This window comes from Otolemur garnettii, unplaced genomic scaffold (assembly GCF_000181295.1).
Source record: "Otolemur garnettii isolate 467f Iridium unplaced genomic scaffold, OtoGar3 scaffold00002, whole genome shotgun sequence".
NCBI lineage: Eukaryota > Metazoa > Chordata > Mammalia > Primates > Galagidae > Otolemur > Otolemur garnettii.
The window spans coordinates 1,377,156-1,397,042 of NW_003852397.1; the positions used below are offsets into that span (position 1 = coordinate 1,377,156).

The 19,887-nt window shown below is 35.8% G+C and overlaps 1 protein-coding gene and 1 pseudogene across 3 annotated transcripts in view; one reads left to right on the plus strand and one right to left on the minus strand.

Annotated features, from left to right (window-relative positions):
- HACE1 (HECT domain and ankyrin repeat containing E3 ubiquitin protein ligase 1) overlaps positions 1 to 19,887 on the minus strand; it is a 108,884-nt gene that overhangs the window by 35,568 nt on the left and 53,429 nt on the right. For 2 of the 3 annotated variants that reach the window (XM_003781563.3, XM_023513061.1), the window contains 7 exons: positions 17,627 to 17,777; positions 9,707 to 10,041; positions 9,162 to 9,230; positions 8,834 to 8,921; positions 1,678 to 1,789; positions 1,485 to 1,582; positions 1,070 to 1,157 (listed from right to left, as the gene is read on the minus strand). In XM_003781563.3, coding sequence (XP_003781611.1) covers positions 1,070 to 1,157; positions 1,485 to 1,582; positions 1,678 to 1,789; positions 8,834 to 8,921; positions 9,162 to 9,230; positions 9,707 to 10,041; positions 17,627 to 17,777 — 941 coding nt within the window. Of the gene's footprint in view, positions 1 to 1,069; positions 1,158 to 1,484; positions 1,583 to 1,677; positions 1,790 to 8,833; positions 8,922 to 9,161; positions 9,231 to 9,706; positions 10,042 to 17,530; positions 17,778 to 19,887 lie in introns of all 3 variants that reach the window. The other variant, XM_023513060.1, reaches the window with a different exon arrangement.
- LOC105886970 lies at positions 5,160 to 6,670 on the plus strand (annotated as a pseudogene).

The following is a 19,887-nucleotide window of genomic DNA, read 5'->3' on the forward strand; positions in this document are numbered from 1 at the left end:
AACTAATCTACAAAGATACCAAATTAATGACAGAGCAAACAACCAAAGTCACACAGCTAAACAGGCAGTCCCTCCCATATTGCTGGAGGTGTGTGTGCCCAAGAAGCCCATGAACACGAAAGATGGCTGATAGCTCCTTTGCTTCACTGCAGCCTGCCCATTGGCCACCTCCAAAGTCATCCTTCTTATTAGACTTCCTGCTAGTTTGGTTGAAAGCAATCACAAGGTACAATTAATGAGATAATTCTCCTTACAAAAGAATGTAAACACTGGGGAAAAAAAGATTTTCAGACAAAACCAGCAAGTGTACAAAGCATTTGAAAACTGAAATCCCACCTTCACATGGAATATGTCTTTATTAAGTTACCTCACACAAATGAGGGTAGCATTTCCATTTAGTCTCTAATTTAGAATTACACTCAATAGGTTGCAAGTACCATTTCAACAAATAAGAGTGGATTATTTATATTTTATGATGAAATAAAAGCTTTTTAGTAGCCAGGTTTCTTAAAATGATTGAAAATAAAGTTTACCTAAATGTAGTATATATAAATAGATTTTGAGTTGACATTTTGCATGAAGATTTCTAGACTTTGATTTTCATGACCAATAAATTTAAAAACTTGCAAACTCAAGTAAGATTAGCAAATTTTTATTTTTCCAAACAAGGACTTTTATTTTTTTAAGCCCATTTACAAGCACTATTATTATTTTATGAAAGGGAATTTTAACTCAAAACAAAAAATAGACAAAGGGACAATCATTAAATTGCATAAATTGAGTTTTATTTCACAAAAGACTGATGAGAACTTCCTCACAGCCAGTCATTGAGACAAGCATCTGAGAACTAACTATTTAGAGGGAAAAAATTCTAGAATGAATCAGATTCCGCCACTCATTAACTGTGTGAATGCACATAAAAACTCTGAATTTCAGTTTTCTCTTCTATAAGAATGGGAGTATCCCACCAACTTACAGGGCTACTACAGAAATCAAAGATAAAATGTACTCAAGAAACTTGAAAAATGTGACAAGTCACAGAAAAAGTCGTCTAGACCATACAACTTACCATCAGCTGACTGGGTAAACAATGCATAATCAGGATTGACTATCTCATTAGACAGAATATCAAACCACTCACGCACAACACCTTGACCCTGAGTTCAAGAAAATAAAATTAAGCATCAACAGAAATACACTGGGAAAATTTTTTCTAAGTAACAAAATTAAAATCACATTAAATTTCTTCCCTTATCAACTAAGTTTGAAACGATATCAAACCACTCACATACAACACCTTGACTCCCAAATTCAAGAAAATAAAATTAAGCATCAACAGAAACATATTGGGAAATTTTTTTCTGAATAACAAGCTTAAAATCACATTAAATTTCTTCCCTTATCAACTAAGTTTTAAACTTTAGTCAAGTACGTTTCAATCTTCTGTACACAGCGATTTCTGTATCACTTATTTCTATACCTACCATTCCTTCTTCTCCATGGAACCGTACAGCAATTCCTTGCTTGAGCTTTGCACAATTTGCTTTTGACACAACTTCACAGCTACTCCTAAAAATAGAATCTAAATATGTAGCACTGGTTAATTTTACATATCAAAATTCACAATAACGAGTACTTTGTGCTTCACACACATACCAGTTTGTTTGTTAAACATACCTCTATGAACCAGCAGGATATCATTTTCATTCACTGGCCTGTGCACCATGTCTGAATCTGGTTGTCCTGAATGCAAATGTTCATAGAACCATTCACAGCGATCTTTAAATGGCTAGCCCAAAAATAACAGTAAAATATGTTAGCAGTATTTCAGTTGCCTAATTACCAAATTTGCTAACATGCTAAATGTCCTTTCTGCAATAATCATCCTTAGATCTTTATTTATACATAGGTATTAGATAATGTTTTAACATTTTAATAACTATTCACAAAAAGGCAGATCTTAGCTGAAATACTTTGACTACCTAGAAAATATGTTTTTTGAAACTCCTACATTTTCAACAGAAACAACTTGATAAATTAGGTTATATCTGAGAACTTAATATCAGATATGTAACTGAACATATTTACTCTCAATTTCTTTTTAATACAAGGCTTATAAAAATGAACTGTCAAACTCAAAACAATTACATTGCATCTTTCATTTAATTTTTCATGAAGATAATCTTTTACACCTAACTTAATTCTTATTTCTATCCTTTGGAATAGGAAATAGAAAAAGATTGGTGACCCTTTTCTCTTCCCTTCTTTCACCCTAAAAACTGACAAGTAAGATCTCTTGAACAGTAAACTCTACCTTTTGTTCATCTGCCAGGTAAGCAAACTGCAAGTGATATCAATTGTTATGATTACTCAGAAAGTATTATTAATAATCAGAAAGTGCCTAATACGTGCCAACACTGCAGCTAACATAAAAGCAGTAAAAATATCTCCATTTCCTTTGTAAAAACTGTTCATTACAATTAAAAAGTTGAGTCTAACAGAACAATACAATATGTATATCAACTTCTACACAGTGAAGTATAAAGTGCAGACTTACAAAAAAATTAGGAACTATGAAGATGAGTGAAGTACAAGGCTTCCTAGGGAAACGGTTTGAACTAGGACTCAAAGCTCAGTAGGACTTGCTCAAGCAAGGAGGAAAGAGGGCTCACCTTGCTCACCAGGCTAAAGGAGACAGGGAAAACGGCAGAGAAGAGGAACCGTGTGTCCTTGGAAGATGTAGGGAAGGCACTGGCGTAACAGGAGTTCTACCCTACACGCTTGTGTAAGCAAACGGAGCATATGATTACAGATCCTGACACTCAAGTAAAGATACAGGGGCCGTGGTGACTATCTCATCAGAGGAGTAACATGATAAATACAGGAATTAAAATGAGTTTGGCACCAGTATAAAGGGAGACCATCCAGACAGCAGTTGCAGTAAATAGGTAGGATAAGACCCTGGTTTTGGTAGAAAAAGGAACAATGGAGTAAATCTGAAAGACAATGCTCTTTTGAATAGACATTAAAACAGAAGATCTCCAGGGATAGAATTTATTAACAGAAACAACTCGGGAGGTAACAAAACTCCCTACAACTTAATGCCCACACTCCTAGAAAGAACAGCAGAAAGATAATTAGGTTTTACGTATCCTGAATTTAAAATTAGTGTGGAGAGTAACTCTTAGGGACCTGGAAATATGTACTGGACTATGCTGCAGCTGAGACCCTGGAAATAGAGCCATGGACAAAACTGAAGTGAGACAGGGTCAGGTCCCTTATTTAAGAAATTAAAAACAGAGAACACCAAGAATGAAGAAGCTTATGATAACAGCTCATGGCTGAGAATTTGCTTAGCAAATTATAAACACATCCAGAAAAATCAAAGGAGAACCAGGGTTGTGCAATACCACAAAAGTAAAGTTTCAAGAGATAAATATGATCAATACTATCCAACACCACAAAAAAGTTATCTTGAACGTGGTTTAACTTTTTGAAGATGAACAGTCTCCAACTTACAGAAAATTCCCAAGAACATTAGAGTAAAAAGTCCTCTTTCCCCCTCTGATGTGAAAGTTGCCAATATGTTGCCCAAGCACCCATAAATACTTTAGACTGTACTGCCCACAAACAAGGGAATTCTCCACAACAACCACCAAAATCAGGACATTCACAGATAACACTACTAGTACCCCTAATACTCAGATCCCATTTCTAGTTTTCCCAATTTCCCAGAAACGTCCTTTATAGCAAAATGATTCATAAACCACCTTTGTCTTGTCTGTCAGTTTCCTTCAATTTTCATAACTTTGATAGTTTTAAAGACTGCAGGTCAGTTAATTTTGTAGAATGTCCCTCAAAGAAGTTAGTCTAATGATTCCTCATGATTAGATGCAAGGTATGCATCCTTCACAGAAACATCACAGGGGAGATGCTGCATTCATCTCAGCATGTCTTCTCAGCTAGCACTCCAGTCTGTCTGTCTGACCACCACCAAGCTTCTCCACTGTAAATCCCCATTTTTTTCTTTGTAATTAGTGAGCATTACATGGAGAGATACTTTAAGACTGTATAAATAAATCCCACCAGTAAAGCTTCCACTAATATTCATTAATTTCTTTATTACAAACTCATAAGTTCTAATTTTATTTATAACAATTTGCCATCATTATTTACTTTGATGTTCAAATTGTTCCAGTATGGTAGTGGGAGTCCATTCGAGCTGGCTTCTGAGTCACTTTGACAGAACCTCATCATTCTTTGAATACTTCCTTACTTCTTGCCCCCCAAAATGTTCCAAGCTCACCTTGTACTTTCTCTGACCCAGCCCTGGAATTAGCCATCTCTCCAATGAGCCCTGGTTCATTGAGCATGGCAGAAACCCAAAGCTTGGTACCAAGTTTGCTATCACCTATCTATACAAATTGAAAACTTGTAAGTTCACATTGATAACTCCAATTCAAATTCAACAGCATATGTTTGTTCTATTTTCCTCCATTCTACAACTTCTTTCTCCAACAGTGAGAAATTAGGCTCTCACACTTATTTGATCAATTTTCACTCCTCCCCATACCCCATCCCCTCAGTATATAACCAATCCCCTGTCACTGACATGGCCACTTTACTTCATGGATGCCCTCCACCACCCCACTAGAGCTCTGTCAGACAAGTCTGATCACCACCGCCACCCCTCAAATGGACATCTCCCTTACGCAATCTAACTCACACAATACAAGCTGGGCCCCACTGCTACACCAACACCCTCTTTACCACTGGGCCACCACTACCCATGTGGACATCAACCTCATCCTAGGCAGTCCAGGTTGGCAGGGGGAGACAAAAAACCTCTCTGGGTCTAAAAGGTAGATACCTAATGCAGGTGCTATTTGACCAAATTGTTTATGAAGCGAAAAGAAAAAATGAGGTTAAAAACAGCAAATTAGGTACCTGCCGCCCACAGCAGTCCCAACAGTACAGCCTGTACCCTTCTGGCTCCCACTATTCAGTGGTGCTGGAGGCAGCCACGGGAGGGGAGAAACCTCAGGGGAAGATATGAACACACACTCACCCCAGCCAGCAGAGAGACTCCAAGGTAGAGGCCCCAGGCCAAAACTACTCTCTAGGCTCACCAAGTAACTGGATAAGAGAAGACTGGAAGCATGTCAGAGTTTTGGTTAATTTCTGCCCCTGTCAATAAGGAAAATTTACAAGCTCTGGAGAAGATAAATCCTGTAACCTCCAAGTCCAACCTGTCTTACAATACCAAATTCACTATTCCTGATTTCAAGATGGAGACCTTGGAACTCCTAGTAGGCCTCTTAGATGAGTTGGGGAGACTTGATACCTTTGCTAAAAGCCTCATAAAGAGGATGGCCCAGAGCATGGCAGAAGAGATGAAGGACTCAAAGGGGAAGGTCCAGGAGAACCTTCTGGCCAATGGAGTCAATCTGATGTCCTTCGTGACTTACTCTGAAGGGGACATGGGAAAATAATCCCACAAAGCAGCTGTTCATGGTGTGGTAGACACACTAGCGAAGCAACTGGCACAGATTAAGATAGATCTGAAGGCCCAGATGGCTGCCTACAATACTCTAAGACAACCTTGGAGAACCTGAGAAGAAATCCATGGAGAACCTCTTCACTTAGACACTGAGTGAGTTACACTGTGAGCAAAGAAGATTTCATGCTGGATTCTGAATATCTCATCACCCTCCTTGTCATTGCCTCCAAACCAAGCTACACACAATGAAAAAAACCTGTGAATCCCCCTTGGACATGGTAGTCCCTTGGTCAACCAAACTGATTTCTGAAGACAATGAGGGTGGCCTCTTCAGAATGATTGTGTTTTGAAAAGCAACTAACAATTTTAAAAGCAAAGCCAAAGAAAACAAGTTCACTGCCCATGAATTTTACTATGATAAAAACAAAATTAAAAAGGAAAGGAAGGGGCAGCACCTGTGGCTCAAATGAGTAGGGCACTGGCCCCATATACCAGAGATGGTGGATTCAAACCCAGTCCCGGCCAAAAACTGCAAAAAAAATAAAAAGGAAAGGGAGGAGATGACCAGACTGCTGTCTGATAAGAAACTGTGGTTTCAAACTTCCTGTGCTACCTTTAAAAAAGGATCATCTGGGTGGTGCCTGTGGCTCAAGGAGTAGGGCACCAGCCCCATATGCCAGAGGTGGTGGGTTCAAACCCAGCCCTGGCCAAAAACTGCAACCAAAAACAAAAAACAAAAAAAGGATCATCCACCTTCTCAAACCACAAGGTTAAAGTAACCCCATTAGATCACACTGAAAGGCTTGCTGCAGGGGAGACTAACAGAGAGTGAGTGAGGGTAAGGGTGAAGGCTTCCTGCTGCACAGACTCAAGGTGAACTTCAGCAAAGCCTCATTGCCTGGATCCACCTAAAGGCCCTGAGAGTGTTTGTGGAGTCTGTGCTCAGGTATAGACTGCCAGTGAACTTTCAGGCAGTGGTCCTGCAACTGCGTAAGAAGTCATCCAGTAAATATTTGAGGGAGGTTCTGAACTCTGTCTTCACACACTGGGATGAAGTGGCTGCCCTCAAGTATACGGTATCCACCTGTGGAGATCCCTGGTTTACAACTCAATAACCAAGACTATTTTCCTTACGTCTACTTCCATATTGACCTTAGTCTTCTTGACTAGAGGGGTTAGACTGGTACCACTTTTATGTTCATGCAGATGAATACAAATGCCTCTTTCCTCAACCAGAGACTATTTTTAATGTACTAGAGAATTTAGATTTTTCACAGAAATTGCTCACAAAAGTTAGTTACAGTTGTTATTTATTTGAGTTACAATAAAATGTGTTCAAGTCCTAAAACAAAACAAAACAAAACTATTTCTCTCTCAAAAACTAAAATCTTTGATCAGGCACTATGGCTCACACTAAAATGCCTCACTCTGGGAGGTGGAGGCAGAAGGACTGCTTGTGATCAAGGAAGTTAGGACCAGCCTGAGCAAAGGGAGACCCTGTCTCACCTAAAAATAAAAAAATTAGCCAAGCATGGTAGTATACACCTGCTGTCTCAAAAACAAAATAAAACAAAAAAACCCTAAAATCTTTTGCCTCTTGTCTTATTTGCCCCAAAAGAAAGTCATATAGTATAGGTTAAGCAAATGAACTTAATCACACAGACTTGGGAATTCTGTTTCTCTCACTTAGTAACTGAATGACTTAACCAAGTTACTTAACACCCCTTCAGCTTAGATAAAAGGGTACCCATCTTTTATCTAAGGTAAAATGATGATTGTTAATGATTGTTAAGAAATTAAATAATTCATGTAAAGCAAATACACAGTAAAACTAGTATTAATAAATGTAAGTTATTATTACTGCCTTCTTTTTCACATTATCATTATTAAACAAGTATCAAAAGATCCCTAAACACATGTGCGTATTTTAAAATGTAGTTCTTAGCTTTTTAAGTCCTAGAAGGGTGAGTGTCCCTAAAGGCATTAAAAACTACCTATGGCAGGGGAAGGGAGGGGTAAAGACTTACCTAACAGATACAATGAACACTATTTGGGTGGTAGGTACACTAACAGCCCTGACTTAAGCCATATAAAAGCTATCTGTGTAACAAAAACATTTGTACTCCCCTTAATATTTTGAAATTTTAAAAAAAGCTACCTATGTTGTATTTATTACCTATGACTACTAACCAAACCATAGCCTCCAGTCTGTCCTATATATATGACAAATTTTCTTCTAGAACTTTGCTAGGATGTCATTCTTTTAAAGCAAAGTTATCAGTGGCTTCTAACAGCCTAGCAAACAAGATTTCTTCAATCTAGTGATCAAGGCCCAATCTACCTATCCAGAACTGTATCTCACTCCTCAGCTACATAAATTTCTGCTAGAACCACTATAGTTTTGTAATACTTCCCCATCCATGTGCCTTGGCCCATATCTCAGCTTAGAAATATTTGCCTTCCCCATTTATTCCCATCAAAATGTTTTTCAAGCCTTTCCAAAGTTAATTTAAAATCTTTCTCTTTGAATATTCCCTTGATTACAGAAGCCAGAACCAAGCTCTTCTTCCCTAGCCTAAAGAACCAGGTAATATTATGATTTTTATACCATGTTTATATCATGTTTATTATTTCTCCTGCTAGACTGAATGAAGATCATCTACAAAAAGAAAACTAAAACCACTATCATTTATTAAATATCCATGCCCATCATTCTTTAAAGATTATTCTTTATTGTAATTCTGGGAGATTGGTGTCATTATCACAATTTTATAGATGAAGAAATCAAGGTTCATAGATATTAAGAAATGTGCCTAAAGTTACACAGCTGGTAAGCAGTAAAACAAGTTTACTTTCCCTCGCCTGTTTCATGGAACAGGAGGTATATGGAATAAGCAGGTATGACTCTGGTGGAGGAAAGGTTGTCAAGGAAGTTTGAAGGATTAACAACATTAAATTATTAGTTTTACTAATAGACTTCTCAAAGCTGATGTGCTTTATAAATAACAAAGGATGTAAATTATTCCCAATCATACTTAGATCTAAAATCCTTTTCTCAAGGACCATCAGCCTCATGGGATTAGTGTTCCATGAAACTTATTTCAGGAAATATGGCAATGTATTCTGCTATTTTTGCACAGGCCTTTACAAACAATAGACACTTGATACATATTTCTTGAAAAACATTTACTCCTCATATTAAAGTAATGGGTAATTTCATTCCTCTTATAGCAAGACATCTTAAGTATAATAATCAACCCAGTAAACAATATTAAAGAAATTTTAATTAATTTTCTTAGGTACTCTACAAACAAGATGAAGAAAAATTTCTACCTGTGCTTTTATGATATGCATGAATCTTGACATCAACTCAGGACATTCAAGGAGAAAGTGAAAGTGATCAAATATAATTTTGGGATTTCTAAAAAAAAAACAAACGATATTTTATTTAAATGGACAGTAAGGAAGCGTAGTATTAAGTGAAATGCAAATTCAAATATATAGATACTGAAAGAGAAGAAAAACACAATAATCCATACCTACTTTCACTTATTATTAGCAGATTTTGTATAGTAACAGAAGTAACATTTTTTTCTGTTGAGATGAAACGTTAAGATAGAAAAGCCTGTCCAGGCAGTCCATGAACCCTGCAAAGACTTACCTGTTAACAAAGCATTTTAAAACTTCATCATGTTTGCAGACAAATTCAATGAAACGGGGTGAAGTCATTCTGTAGGGGGTAAAAAAAAGAATCAGAATACATAGACAAAAAAGTTGATGGTATAGCAAATTTGATAGATTTGTATTAAATTTAAAAAATGTCAGTTTGAATCTTCTTCATAAATTTAGAAAATTGAGGAATGCCTAGTCAATTTGTAAAATGAAATAATACATATACTGTAACTTCTCATCAATAGATGTTATCGTGACTTTTTTAAAATCTTGAAATTTTGCACATCTCTACTATATATATTTCAAATACATATTTAAGAGATTTCATACAAGATGACATTCACCATTCTACCTAGTAATATCACTTGCTTAAAATTTTGTACTAGATCTAGATTAGTACAAATAGTACCCTAAAACAAAAATAAACAAAAGCTAAACTCAACAAATTATTTGTGTTACTAAAATTACAAAAATATCATTCATCGCTTTTCTCCATCTATCAGAGAGAAAAATAATAAGCTGAAACTTTCTTACCCTGGAGGCATCTGACAAGAACAGCACATGTAAAAAGCCTGAATGACAGCACTTAGCCGGTTAGCTGTCATAGAAATAACATCCTGACAATCTGCACTGGCTTCCTGTTTCCCTGCAAGAGCATCTGGTTTAGATTCCCCTGTGCCAGGGGACAGATTTTCATAGCTCCCAGGTCCTGGAGGTTCAAATGGAGGAATGGAAGTAGCATCTTGATCTTGGCCTTTTTGTTTCAGTAAAATAGAAGTGATATCGGTTGAGTTCTTCTTGTTTTTCATCAATTCTGTAGCTATTAAAACTAGCCATTCATCTAGTGAATGCCAAAGCAATTCCAGAGGCTAAGAGAAAAAGAAAAGTGTTTTCTAATATCATTCTTGGAAAACAACAGAATAGAAAAAAACTCACGCAACCAAATATAAAAGAGAAAATTCTATCTTCTCAAGTTAATGTGATAGTAATGCCTAAAGGTAAGTACCAAAAATATAAACTATCATATAAATGATAATTTCTTCACTCACAGAAAAAATTTAGTTTGTATTTACATATTCCTTGGAATAAAAAGGTAAAACTAAAAATTAACAAAAAATTCATAAGCAATCTTTCTTCTTTTTTCAAATATTCAGTTTTAAAAGCACACATTACTTTTACATATGTAATTACTCTAACTTTTATTATATTTTTATTTATTTATTTATTTTTGTTGTTGTTGTAGCTGTCATTGTTGTTCAGCTGGCCCAGGTGGGATCCAAACTGCCAGTCAGTGCATGTGGCCGGCACCATAACCACTGTGCTATGGGGCCCCAAGCCAACATTTATTGTATTAATACAGTAAATGTCAATAATTTTCAATTGCATATGTCTTTTTCAATTAAAAAATTGAGAATTCTCCTAAAAAACTAAAAAACAGCTTCATTCACTGTGCTCCTTTCTTTACATGTAATTCTTAGAATTTAGATAATTTATAAGAGATTATAAAACCTGGTATATACATGCATACACTTACATATAGAGATACATGAGTATACACACACACTCCATCTCAAATAAACAGTAATTTTTCTTTTCTTTTTTTGCAGTTTTTGGCCATGGCCAGGCTTGAACCCACCATCCCCGGTATATGGAGCCAGCACTCTACTCCTTGAGCCACAGGCACTGCCCAAATAATTTTTTATATCAGAAATATAATTCCTAAACTTCTATCAAAATATTGACTAGCAAAATCTTAATTCCAAATAAAGATTAACAGTTTTAAAAAAAAGGGGATGGGTGGAGAGTAAATTATTTCTTATTCCTACACAATTTAAAATATTCCTATTGAGAATAATAAAATGTCTTCTGTAAATAAACAGCAAATGATGTTTTTTAAATCATACATTATCACAAGTGCTACAACAGCACTAAATACTAAAGATGAAATATAAATATGACCTCAAATAATTAATAGTTTTTAAAATAAGCAGGAATACAAATGCCTAACTACTCCATGTGTTAAAGACCTAGTAGAATATCCAAATGAAGATTAACAGTTCAAAAGGAAGGTAAGGTCAAAGTGGTCCTTCATCCTATACTATTTTACATATTCCTATTGAGAATGAATGCAAAAGTTAATCTTACTTTTTGAATCTCATATAATCACAGAATGCAACAAACCAGACCAGCTGCATCAGAAAAGCTCACTCTTAAAGATATTTCCGTGAAGGCCGGACACATTGGCTCATGCTGATAATCCTAGAACTCTCAGAGGCAGAGGCAGAAGGATCCCCTGAACTCTGGAGTTTGAAACCAACCTAAGCAAGAGCGAGACTCATCTCTACTAAAAACAGAAAAACTAGCTGGGCTTTGTGGTGGGTGCCTATAGTCCCAGCTACTCAGGAGGCTGACGTAGGAGGATTGCTTAAGTCCAGGAGTTTGAGGTTGTTGTGAGTAAGGCTGACATCACTACACTCTATCCTAAAGCAAATGAGAGACACTGAAAAAAAATTTTTTAATTTGAAAAAGGAAAAAAATATTTCAAAAAAAATCTTACTTTTATGGAAAGTAAAATAATCTTTACATTATGAAAAGAGATTATGCAACCATATCTGGATCCTTAGGAAATGCTTCACAACTTGTTCTACCACAAAATTCTTTCCAATTATTATCTAACAAATTCCTCCACTGCTTCTTCAGCCCTTCTTCAGATGTCCACATTCTCTTTTTGAGAATATTTTACTTTTTGAATTTGCAAATAATTAAATCACCCGAAGTCTTCATTTACACATTAAACCAAAAGTAAAAAAACAAAATAAAAAAAAAACCACCACCACTAGATTCAACAAGAACCCAGTTCACTCACTCAACAAATAATCAGTAGGCTGGGCACAGTGGCTCACATCTGTAATCATAGAACTCTGGGAGGTTGAGACAGGTGGACTACTTGAGCTCAGGAGTTTGGGACCAACATGAGCAGGAGTAAGATCCCGTCTCTACTAAAAATAGAAAAGCTGAGGCAAAAGGACCACTTGAGACCAAGAGTTTCAAGTTGTGAGGTATTATGATGCCACAGAACTCTACCCAGGGCCACAGAGTGAGATTCTGTCTCAAAAAAAAACAAAAACATGGCCCATAGCACAGTGGTTATGGTGCCAGCCACATACACCACAGTTGGTAGGCTCAAACCCAGCACAGGCCAGCTAACAAACAGGACAACTGCAACCAAAAAATAGCCGGGCGCATTTTGGTGGGTCCCTCTAGAGCCAGCTACTTGCGGGGCTGAGGCAAGAGAACCACTTGAGCCCAAGAGTTTGAGGTTGCTGTGAGCTATGACCAAGAGCGACATAGTGAAACTCGAAAAAAAAAAAAGCCCATCTCTAAAAAAATAACCTGGTGTTGTGGTGGGTGCCTATGGTCCTAGCTACTCGGGAGGCTGAGGCAAGAGGATTGCTAGAGTCCAAGAGTCTGAGGTTGCTGTGAACTATGATGCCATGGCACGCTACCTGGGGCAAAAAGGTAAGACTCTGTCTCGAATTTAAAAAAAAAGAAAAAAAAACAAAAACAATGCAGCCTAATCATTTGTACCCTTATATTAATCTGAAATAAAAATAAAATAAATAAAATAAGAAAAAAAAAAACCTCACAAATGATTAGTGAATATGGTCTAGGTAGGCAGGTAAGCACGATGTTTCCCTTTTTTTTTTTTTCTTCTTCTTCTTCAGTTTTTGGACAGGGCCGCGTTTGAACTCGCCACCTCCAGTATATGGGGCCGGGCCCTACTTCTTTGAGCCACAGGTGCACGCTCGATATTTTCCTTGTTAAGTGAAACTAATTGTAGTCTGTTTGAGGTTGAAAGGAGCACCCTTCACAGTTACAAAAAAGGCTTTTCCCTCAGCCCCAAGGGGGAGGATGGGTAGAAGGAGGGTGATTGGTGTGATCACGCCTATGGTTCATCCTATAAGGATACATATGAATCTTTCTAAATGTCTTAACACAATAACTAAGAAAATGAAGGCTATGTTAACCAACTGGATGAAAGTATTTCAAATTGTATATAGAAACAGCACTTTGTACCCCATGATAGTATTAATGTACACAGCTATGATTTAATAAAAACAAATAAAATAAAACCTTTAAAAAAAAAAAAGAAAGAAAGAAAGGCAAGAAGCACCAGCTGTCGTAAACCCTGACTACGTGATCTCTTCATAGAAAATCTTAAAATTCTAATCATGGTGCAAGTTTGTAGCTAGTTTCTCTTTATAAACAAAACATTAAACCTGTTACAGAACATGAAAAAGAACTTTTTATGTCAGCAAAACTATTCAGCTTTATATCAGTAAATGAACTTCCGAAACGGAAAGAACAGGTAGTGATGTAAAAGTGCCTGAAACAAACAAAGGAATAACTGGCCTCTAAAAAGGAAAAGAAAAAACCTAGAAAATCCAACTCACTGGATGGAGATGAAGCCTACGGCAAGAAAGGACTCTTGCAGTGAGCAAACAAGAAGAGGAGCACTGAGTTAAACTCCAGCAACGCTACTTTCAAATACTGACAACATGTAAAAACTAAAGGCAAATTCTGAATAATGCAGAAATATACAAAAAAGAAAAACATGAATTGTGTAAAAATGATGGTGACAAAGATATTGAAAAGCTAGAGTTTTCCATAAAAGGAATACAGCAAAGAATTAGAAAAGAAGGAGGGAAAAAAGAAAGAGCAAATCATGTTGAGCCTTCCCTTACTTTTCCTTTTTCTCACCTTTTCTTTCTTTAATCACATATATACCAAAACTAAATCTTAACTTCAGTGACTTTACCTAGGGAGTTGCCTTTGAACATCTAGTCAGAAAATTCATTTCTCAATCATAAAAAAAGAATACTGTGCAAATAATTTCTAACTGCAATAGCTGCCACAGACAAAAGCATTAAGATAAACTTAAAAAATTAAAAACAAACCACTGCACACCATATCTAAGATGCTTTCTACATTTATAAATAATGATAAAATACATTAAATAAGATGCAAAACATTGTATACATCAATTGTTACTGAATGATGAGTTAAATTACTATGGAAAATATCAGCAGGTTTCTGGGAACTGAAAAATACTGATAATATTTCATATTATTGATAATATGTTACCACAGAATTATATTCTGCATATAGTAACAATAATATGACATGATTTATAAATATTTTAAGTTACATTTCAAAACTATAATACATAATCCCAAACTTGGACAATTTTTACAAATTTCAAGATGCATCAAAGTGAGGGATAAATCTGTCAGGAAAGCATCCCCAACTTAAGTTCGTTAATAGCACCTTAAAATCTTATTAGTGTGCATTCTCAACCTAAATAATGTCAATGCCACAACACAAAAGATCCTAAAGTTAAAAGTTTCAAGATCTTTTTTACTTCCAAGAATTCCAAATTATAAGTCAATGAAGCTTGTACTACTCACAAAAAAAAAAAAAGCACATCAAGATAGGAAACCTAAATTATCTTCCCCACGTTCACCCTGATTCAATAATAAAAACGAACTTCTCCTTCAAATACACCAAAGTTCCCAAGGCGGGAGATAAAAATCTCTTAACTTTGAAAGAATAGCTAAGTGTTAAAACTAACTTAAAGAACTTCTAAAATAAATCAAAAAACTAATAACAGGATGTTAAACAATTTCACCTACTAAAAACACATGGCCTATAAACCCATTCATTCTTAATGGAAAACCCATTAGTTAATTCTAACAATAAAGTGACAAGTTAGAGTACCTAGTTAATGAAATGGAAAGTAGGAATCAATCAACATTTTGCTACTTTAGACAAAATGTGGTAAGAATTAAAACAGTATGTCTAGTCTAACATTGCAGCAACTCAGCAAATAGTAAAGATCTTTACAACTTAAATGGCCCCACAATGAACAGGAGACCTTATACAAATGGATAACAATGTATAGTTGCTATTTTTATCCTTTTAAGTGGGAAGGCAGATCACTTTGCCATCCCTCAATAATTTTAAATTTAATTCATAAAATTGGACAGAAAGAGAATAAACTCTGTAAAAGTTAATTCTTATTAATGTTTTTAAAAATTAGCTGAGTTTTGTAATAACAATGTTTCACTATTTTAAAATTTAATAGAAAATAAGTGGCCTGAGACAAAAGTAGTCATAACTGATGCAGAAAATGGTATCTAAAAAAATGCAATAAAGTTACTTGCAAATTAAAGCAAACAAGAAAAAAAGGACTTTTATATTGTATATGTCTTGTATATGAGACAAAACAAAAAGTTTAGATTCTATTTTTTTTTAAAAACTAAGAAGGAAAAATAGTGATAACGTTTTCTCCCCTGTTAAGTGCCTCGACAGAAAAGTAACATTTAGATCAAGCACTAAATGACTACAGGGGCCAGATATGGCCATGGCTGTAATTCTAGCACTCTGGGAGACGGAGACAGGTGGATTGCTTGAGCTCAGGAGTTCAAGACCAGCTAAGCGTGAGACCCTGTCTCTACTGAAAACAGAAAAACCAGGCAGGCATTGTGGTAGGCACTTGTAGTCCCAGCCACTTGGGAAGCTGAGGTAAGAAATCACTTGAGTCCAAGAAACAGAGGTTGCTGTGAGCTATGATGACACCAGGGCACTCCCACCCAGAGCGATAGAGTAAGCCTCTGCCTTAAAAAAAAAAAAAAAAAGACTATGGGGCATCAGCTTAGGACATATTATACTTACTTTCTGATACCACCAGCCAAGTAGGTAGCATATTCAAATTTTAACTAAATTATCAGACAATGTTAAATATAATCTAACTCAGTTTGTATAATGATGACCTTATCTATGCCTATAATTTGATTTGTTGTTGAGCAACACAGAAGAACAGAAAAGATCAGTAGAAAGTCAAATCAGGGATAGATTCAGTCGCTAACAGAGTGACCCATGCCAGAACACATAAAGAACAACATGTGATATGAATGTTTGAGCAGTAAAACTCACTTAAAACAGCACTGACAAAGAGTAGATCGATAATGGAGATTTTATAAAAACAGCTGTCACTCCTTACTTGGTTCAAGGAAGTGCTACATGAAACGACAAAATCTAAATTACAAAAAGATGTATAACTTTGTTCTTCCAGGAGGTGGCACAATAAGGAAAAAAAAGAAATATATGTATCTTTTATGGAAGAAAATAATTATTTAGCATAAATCACTGATTTATCTTTGAATTTCATACACAGTAAAGCTGTCAACCCCAACTAGTTTTCAAAAAAGTAGCACATAATACTTTTATCACTTTTTGGACATATGACCTACATTTGTATGTGCTAAAGACTGTTTAAGGCAAGGATCTCCAACCTATTTTTTTTCTCTGCCACACACTGTAAGAACGAGAGATGACTTAGGCCACGCATTAAGTACATAAACACTAACGAAAGTTGATTAAAAAAATAAAAAGGTCCCTGCATACTTTTCATAATATTCAACACCACAGATAAGCAAAACAAAAAAAAGTCATCACAAAATCAGCATCACGATAGCCAACAGCTCTGGTTTAAAGAAATATTAAGTCTTCATGAACCCTAAAGCAAATTTTATACTATGAAAAATTTTAATTACCTTTAAAAAAACTATAAAAAGTTATTAAATTACACATCTTCCCCAAATTTGAGTTATTTAAAAACATAAAGTAACCAAGACAACATTAACAATAACAATTATAACCACAGTTACTTTGTTTACTTCATAAAATTATAATCTAACATGAATTGCAACACCACCTTGGATTTTATATGGAATCCTTCTTCCAAGGATTCCACTCATATGCGCAGCTAAAGTAATACAAAATATTTTAACACAATATCTCAGTGATTCTTCCTTGAAGTGATCCCAGGAATTAACTGGTAGTAAACCTAGTAAACCAAAGTAACCTTACTTTCAAAACACACACAACGCCACTTATCTAACATACAGACATGATAATAAAATCTAAATGAAAACTGGATGTTTTTGCGACGCCACAGCACTCTACCAAGAGCGACAAAGTGAGACTCTGTCTCAAAAAAATAAATAAAAATAAAAACATAACTGGATGTTTCTTTCCTTCCTAATAAGAAATACACATGTTTTTTTAAAAAGCATGATGGCTGCATATTACATTAAAAAACTGTAATTCAATAAAATTAAATTTAAACTCTGAATATCTATAACCTTAGAATAAAACACTAATGAAATAAAAATCTTACTTTTAAAAAATATATATAGAAAGCTCACCAATTAAGACTTGCTGTTGATTAGACAGAGTTGAAAGGAGAAAGGTGTGCCTAGTTTAAAAAGTGATATGGGTATAAACCAAACTTACGTCCTGCTCATCAGGTTTCTGATTAATGAATGCATGCTTTGTCAAATTCATCTCTCTTACGTCTATCTTCCTAACAACGTCACATACTTTTCTGACCTTGAACACCTGGCTTCTTGGAGTTTTATTCCCATTATATCCCATATCGATTCCATTACTGGGAGAGGATGGACCAATTCGAAAGACGTGACAAAATATTCTCACAATCCTTAAAAGGCTCTTCATTTGAGCATCATAATTGCTAGAGAGGCTAAAAATAAAAATTAAAATATGAACAGATTAAGCACAGTAAAACAAATTACACCTTAAAACAGTTACTTTAAAACATTTTCCTCCCCCTGGCCATCTGTTTTATAACATTACTAGAGTAAAATTCCTTTCCTATCATGATAGAAGACAGAATGGTTTAACAGGTTACCAAATATACCTTGTTTGATTTATATGAATTACATTGAATTAATAACTTTTAACCATCCAGAACATAACATGATCAAAGCATAAAATATGCAAAAAATTACTGCTATAAAATAGTTGGTTTCTTGAGGCAATCCCCAACTTTCACTTCCAAAAGTATTTATGTAAACTAAGCTGAGTTTTTTTTTTTAATTTTTTTTGTAGAGATAGACTCTTACTTTATTACCCTCGGTAGAGTGCCGTGGCATCACACAGCTCACAGCAACCCCAACTCCTGGGCTTAGGCGATTCCCTTGCCTCAGCCTTCCAAGTAGCTGGGACCACCGGTGCCTGCCAGAACGCCTAGCTATTTTTTTGTTGCAGTTTGGCCAGGGCTGGGTTTGAACACGCCACCTTGGTATATGGGGCCGGCGCCCTACCCACTAAGCCACAGGGACCGCCCTAAGCTGAGTTTTTAAAACTCTGAATACATTTCATAGAGCAACAACCGTATAAATGATTAGGTTCTTATTTTTTTGACATAGAGCCTCAAGCTGTCACCCTGGGTAGAGTGCTGTGGCATCACAGCTCACAGCAACCTCCAACTCCTGGGCTCAAGCAAGTCTCCTGCCTCAGTCTCCCAAGTAGCTGGGACCACAGGCGCCTGCCACAACGCCTGGCTATTTTTTGGTTGCAGCCGTCATGGTTGTTTGGCAGGCCCAGGCTGGATTTGAACCCGCCACCTTAGGTGTATGTGGCTGGCGCCTTAGCCACTTGAGCCACAGGCGCTGAGCCAATGATTAGGTTCTTAAGCAACCCATAACTCATCTGTTTTAACTCAATGGCTGAATTGAACACTCGGCTATTAACATCCCCTTTTTACCCTAGAATAGTAACCAACTTTCTACCTAGAAAATATTTATAAACTAAATGATTTTAAAGTTCCTAAGTGCATCAGAGGGGTATTCTTTATATAATGGCTTGTCTTATGACTCTACACATAAAAAATATACCTACCATGAAAAAAAAGTTGACTAAAATTCAATTAACACTAACTTATACTAAATAGAATATAAACTAACTTTCATAAATCAGAAGCCCTTCAGAATCCCATAGTACCTTTGCACTGGTCATCATCATGATTATAACCTTACTCTCCTACAGAGAAACTACAGAACTTACACTAAATATGTACTGAATCTAGTAACTTATCTTCAAACAAAACTATTATTGTCGTTCAGGGGTGGTTTTGTTTTGAACTGTTGCACAAAACCAGAGTAAAGACTTGCATAAACCTTTGGGCAGAAGGGTATGATTTTCTTTGTATGAATTTAATTATCTCTCTTCTCCGATATACATTTTACCCAGTTCATTGAGATTTTCCTCTATAACATTTTTAGATATTCTTTAAAATTAAAAAAATAAAGATTACTTTATACAAGTATTATGTACTCATAATAATTTAAAAATTTTTTAATAAAAAATTAAAAATAAATAAGGATTAGTAATGTGGAAATAGGAAGAGCCAGCTTCTAAGTATTTCAATTTGGTAAGTGCCAAATGAGAGAGCATTTTTAATTCTGGTGACAAGTAAACCAAAATTTTTTGACATTTGTACTTCAATATTCATGCTGTTTTCTCTAAGAATCATTAAATTATTTTTTAAAAACAGTCCTTAAGGATGGATATAGTGGCTTACACCTAAAATCCTAGCACTCTGGGAGGCTAAGACCGGTGGAGTGCTTGAGCTCAGGAGTTTGAGACTAGCCTGAGTAAAAGTGAGATTCCAGCTCTACTAAAAATAGAAAAATAGGCTCAGCGCCTGTGGCTCAAGCGGCAAGGCACCAGCTATATACACCTGAGCTGGCAGGTTCGAATCCAGCCCGGGCCCACCAAACAACAATGACAGCTGCAACCAAAAAATAGCCAGGCGTTGTGGCAGGCGCCTGTAGTCCCAGCTACTTGGG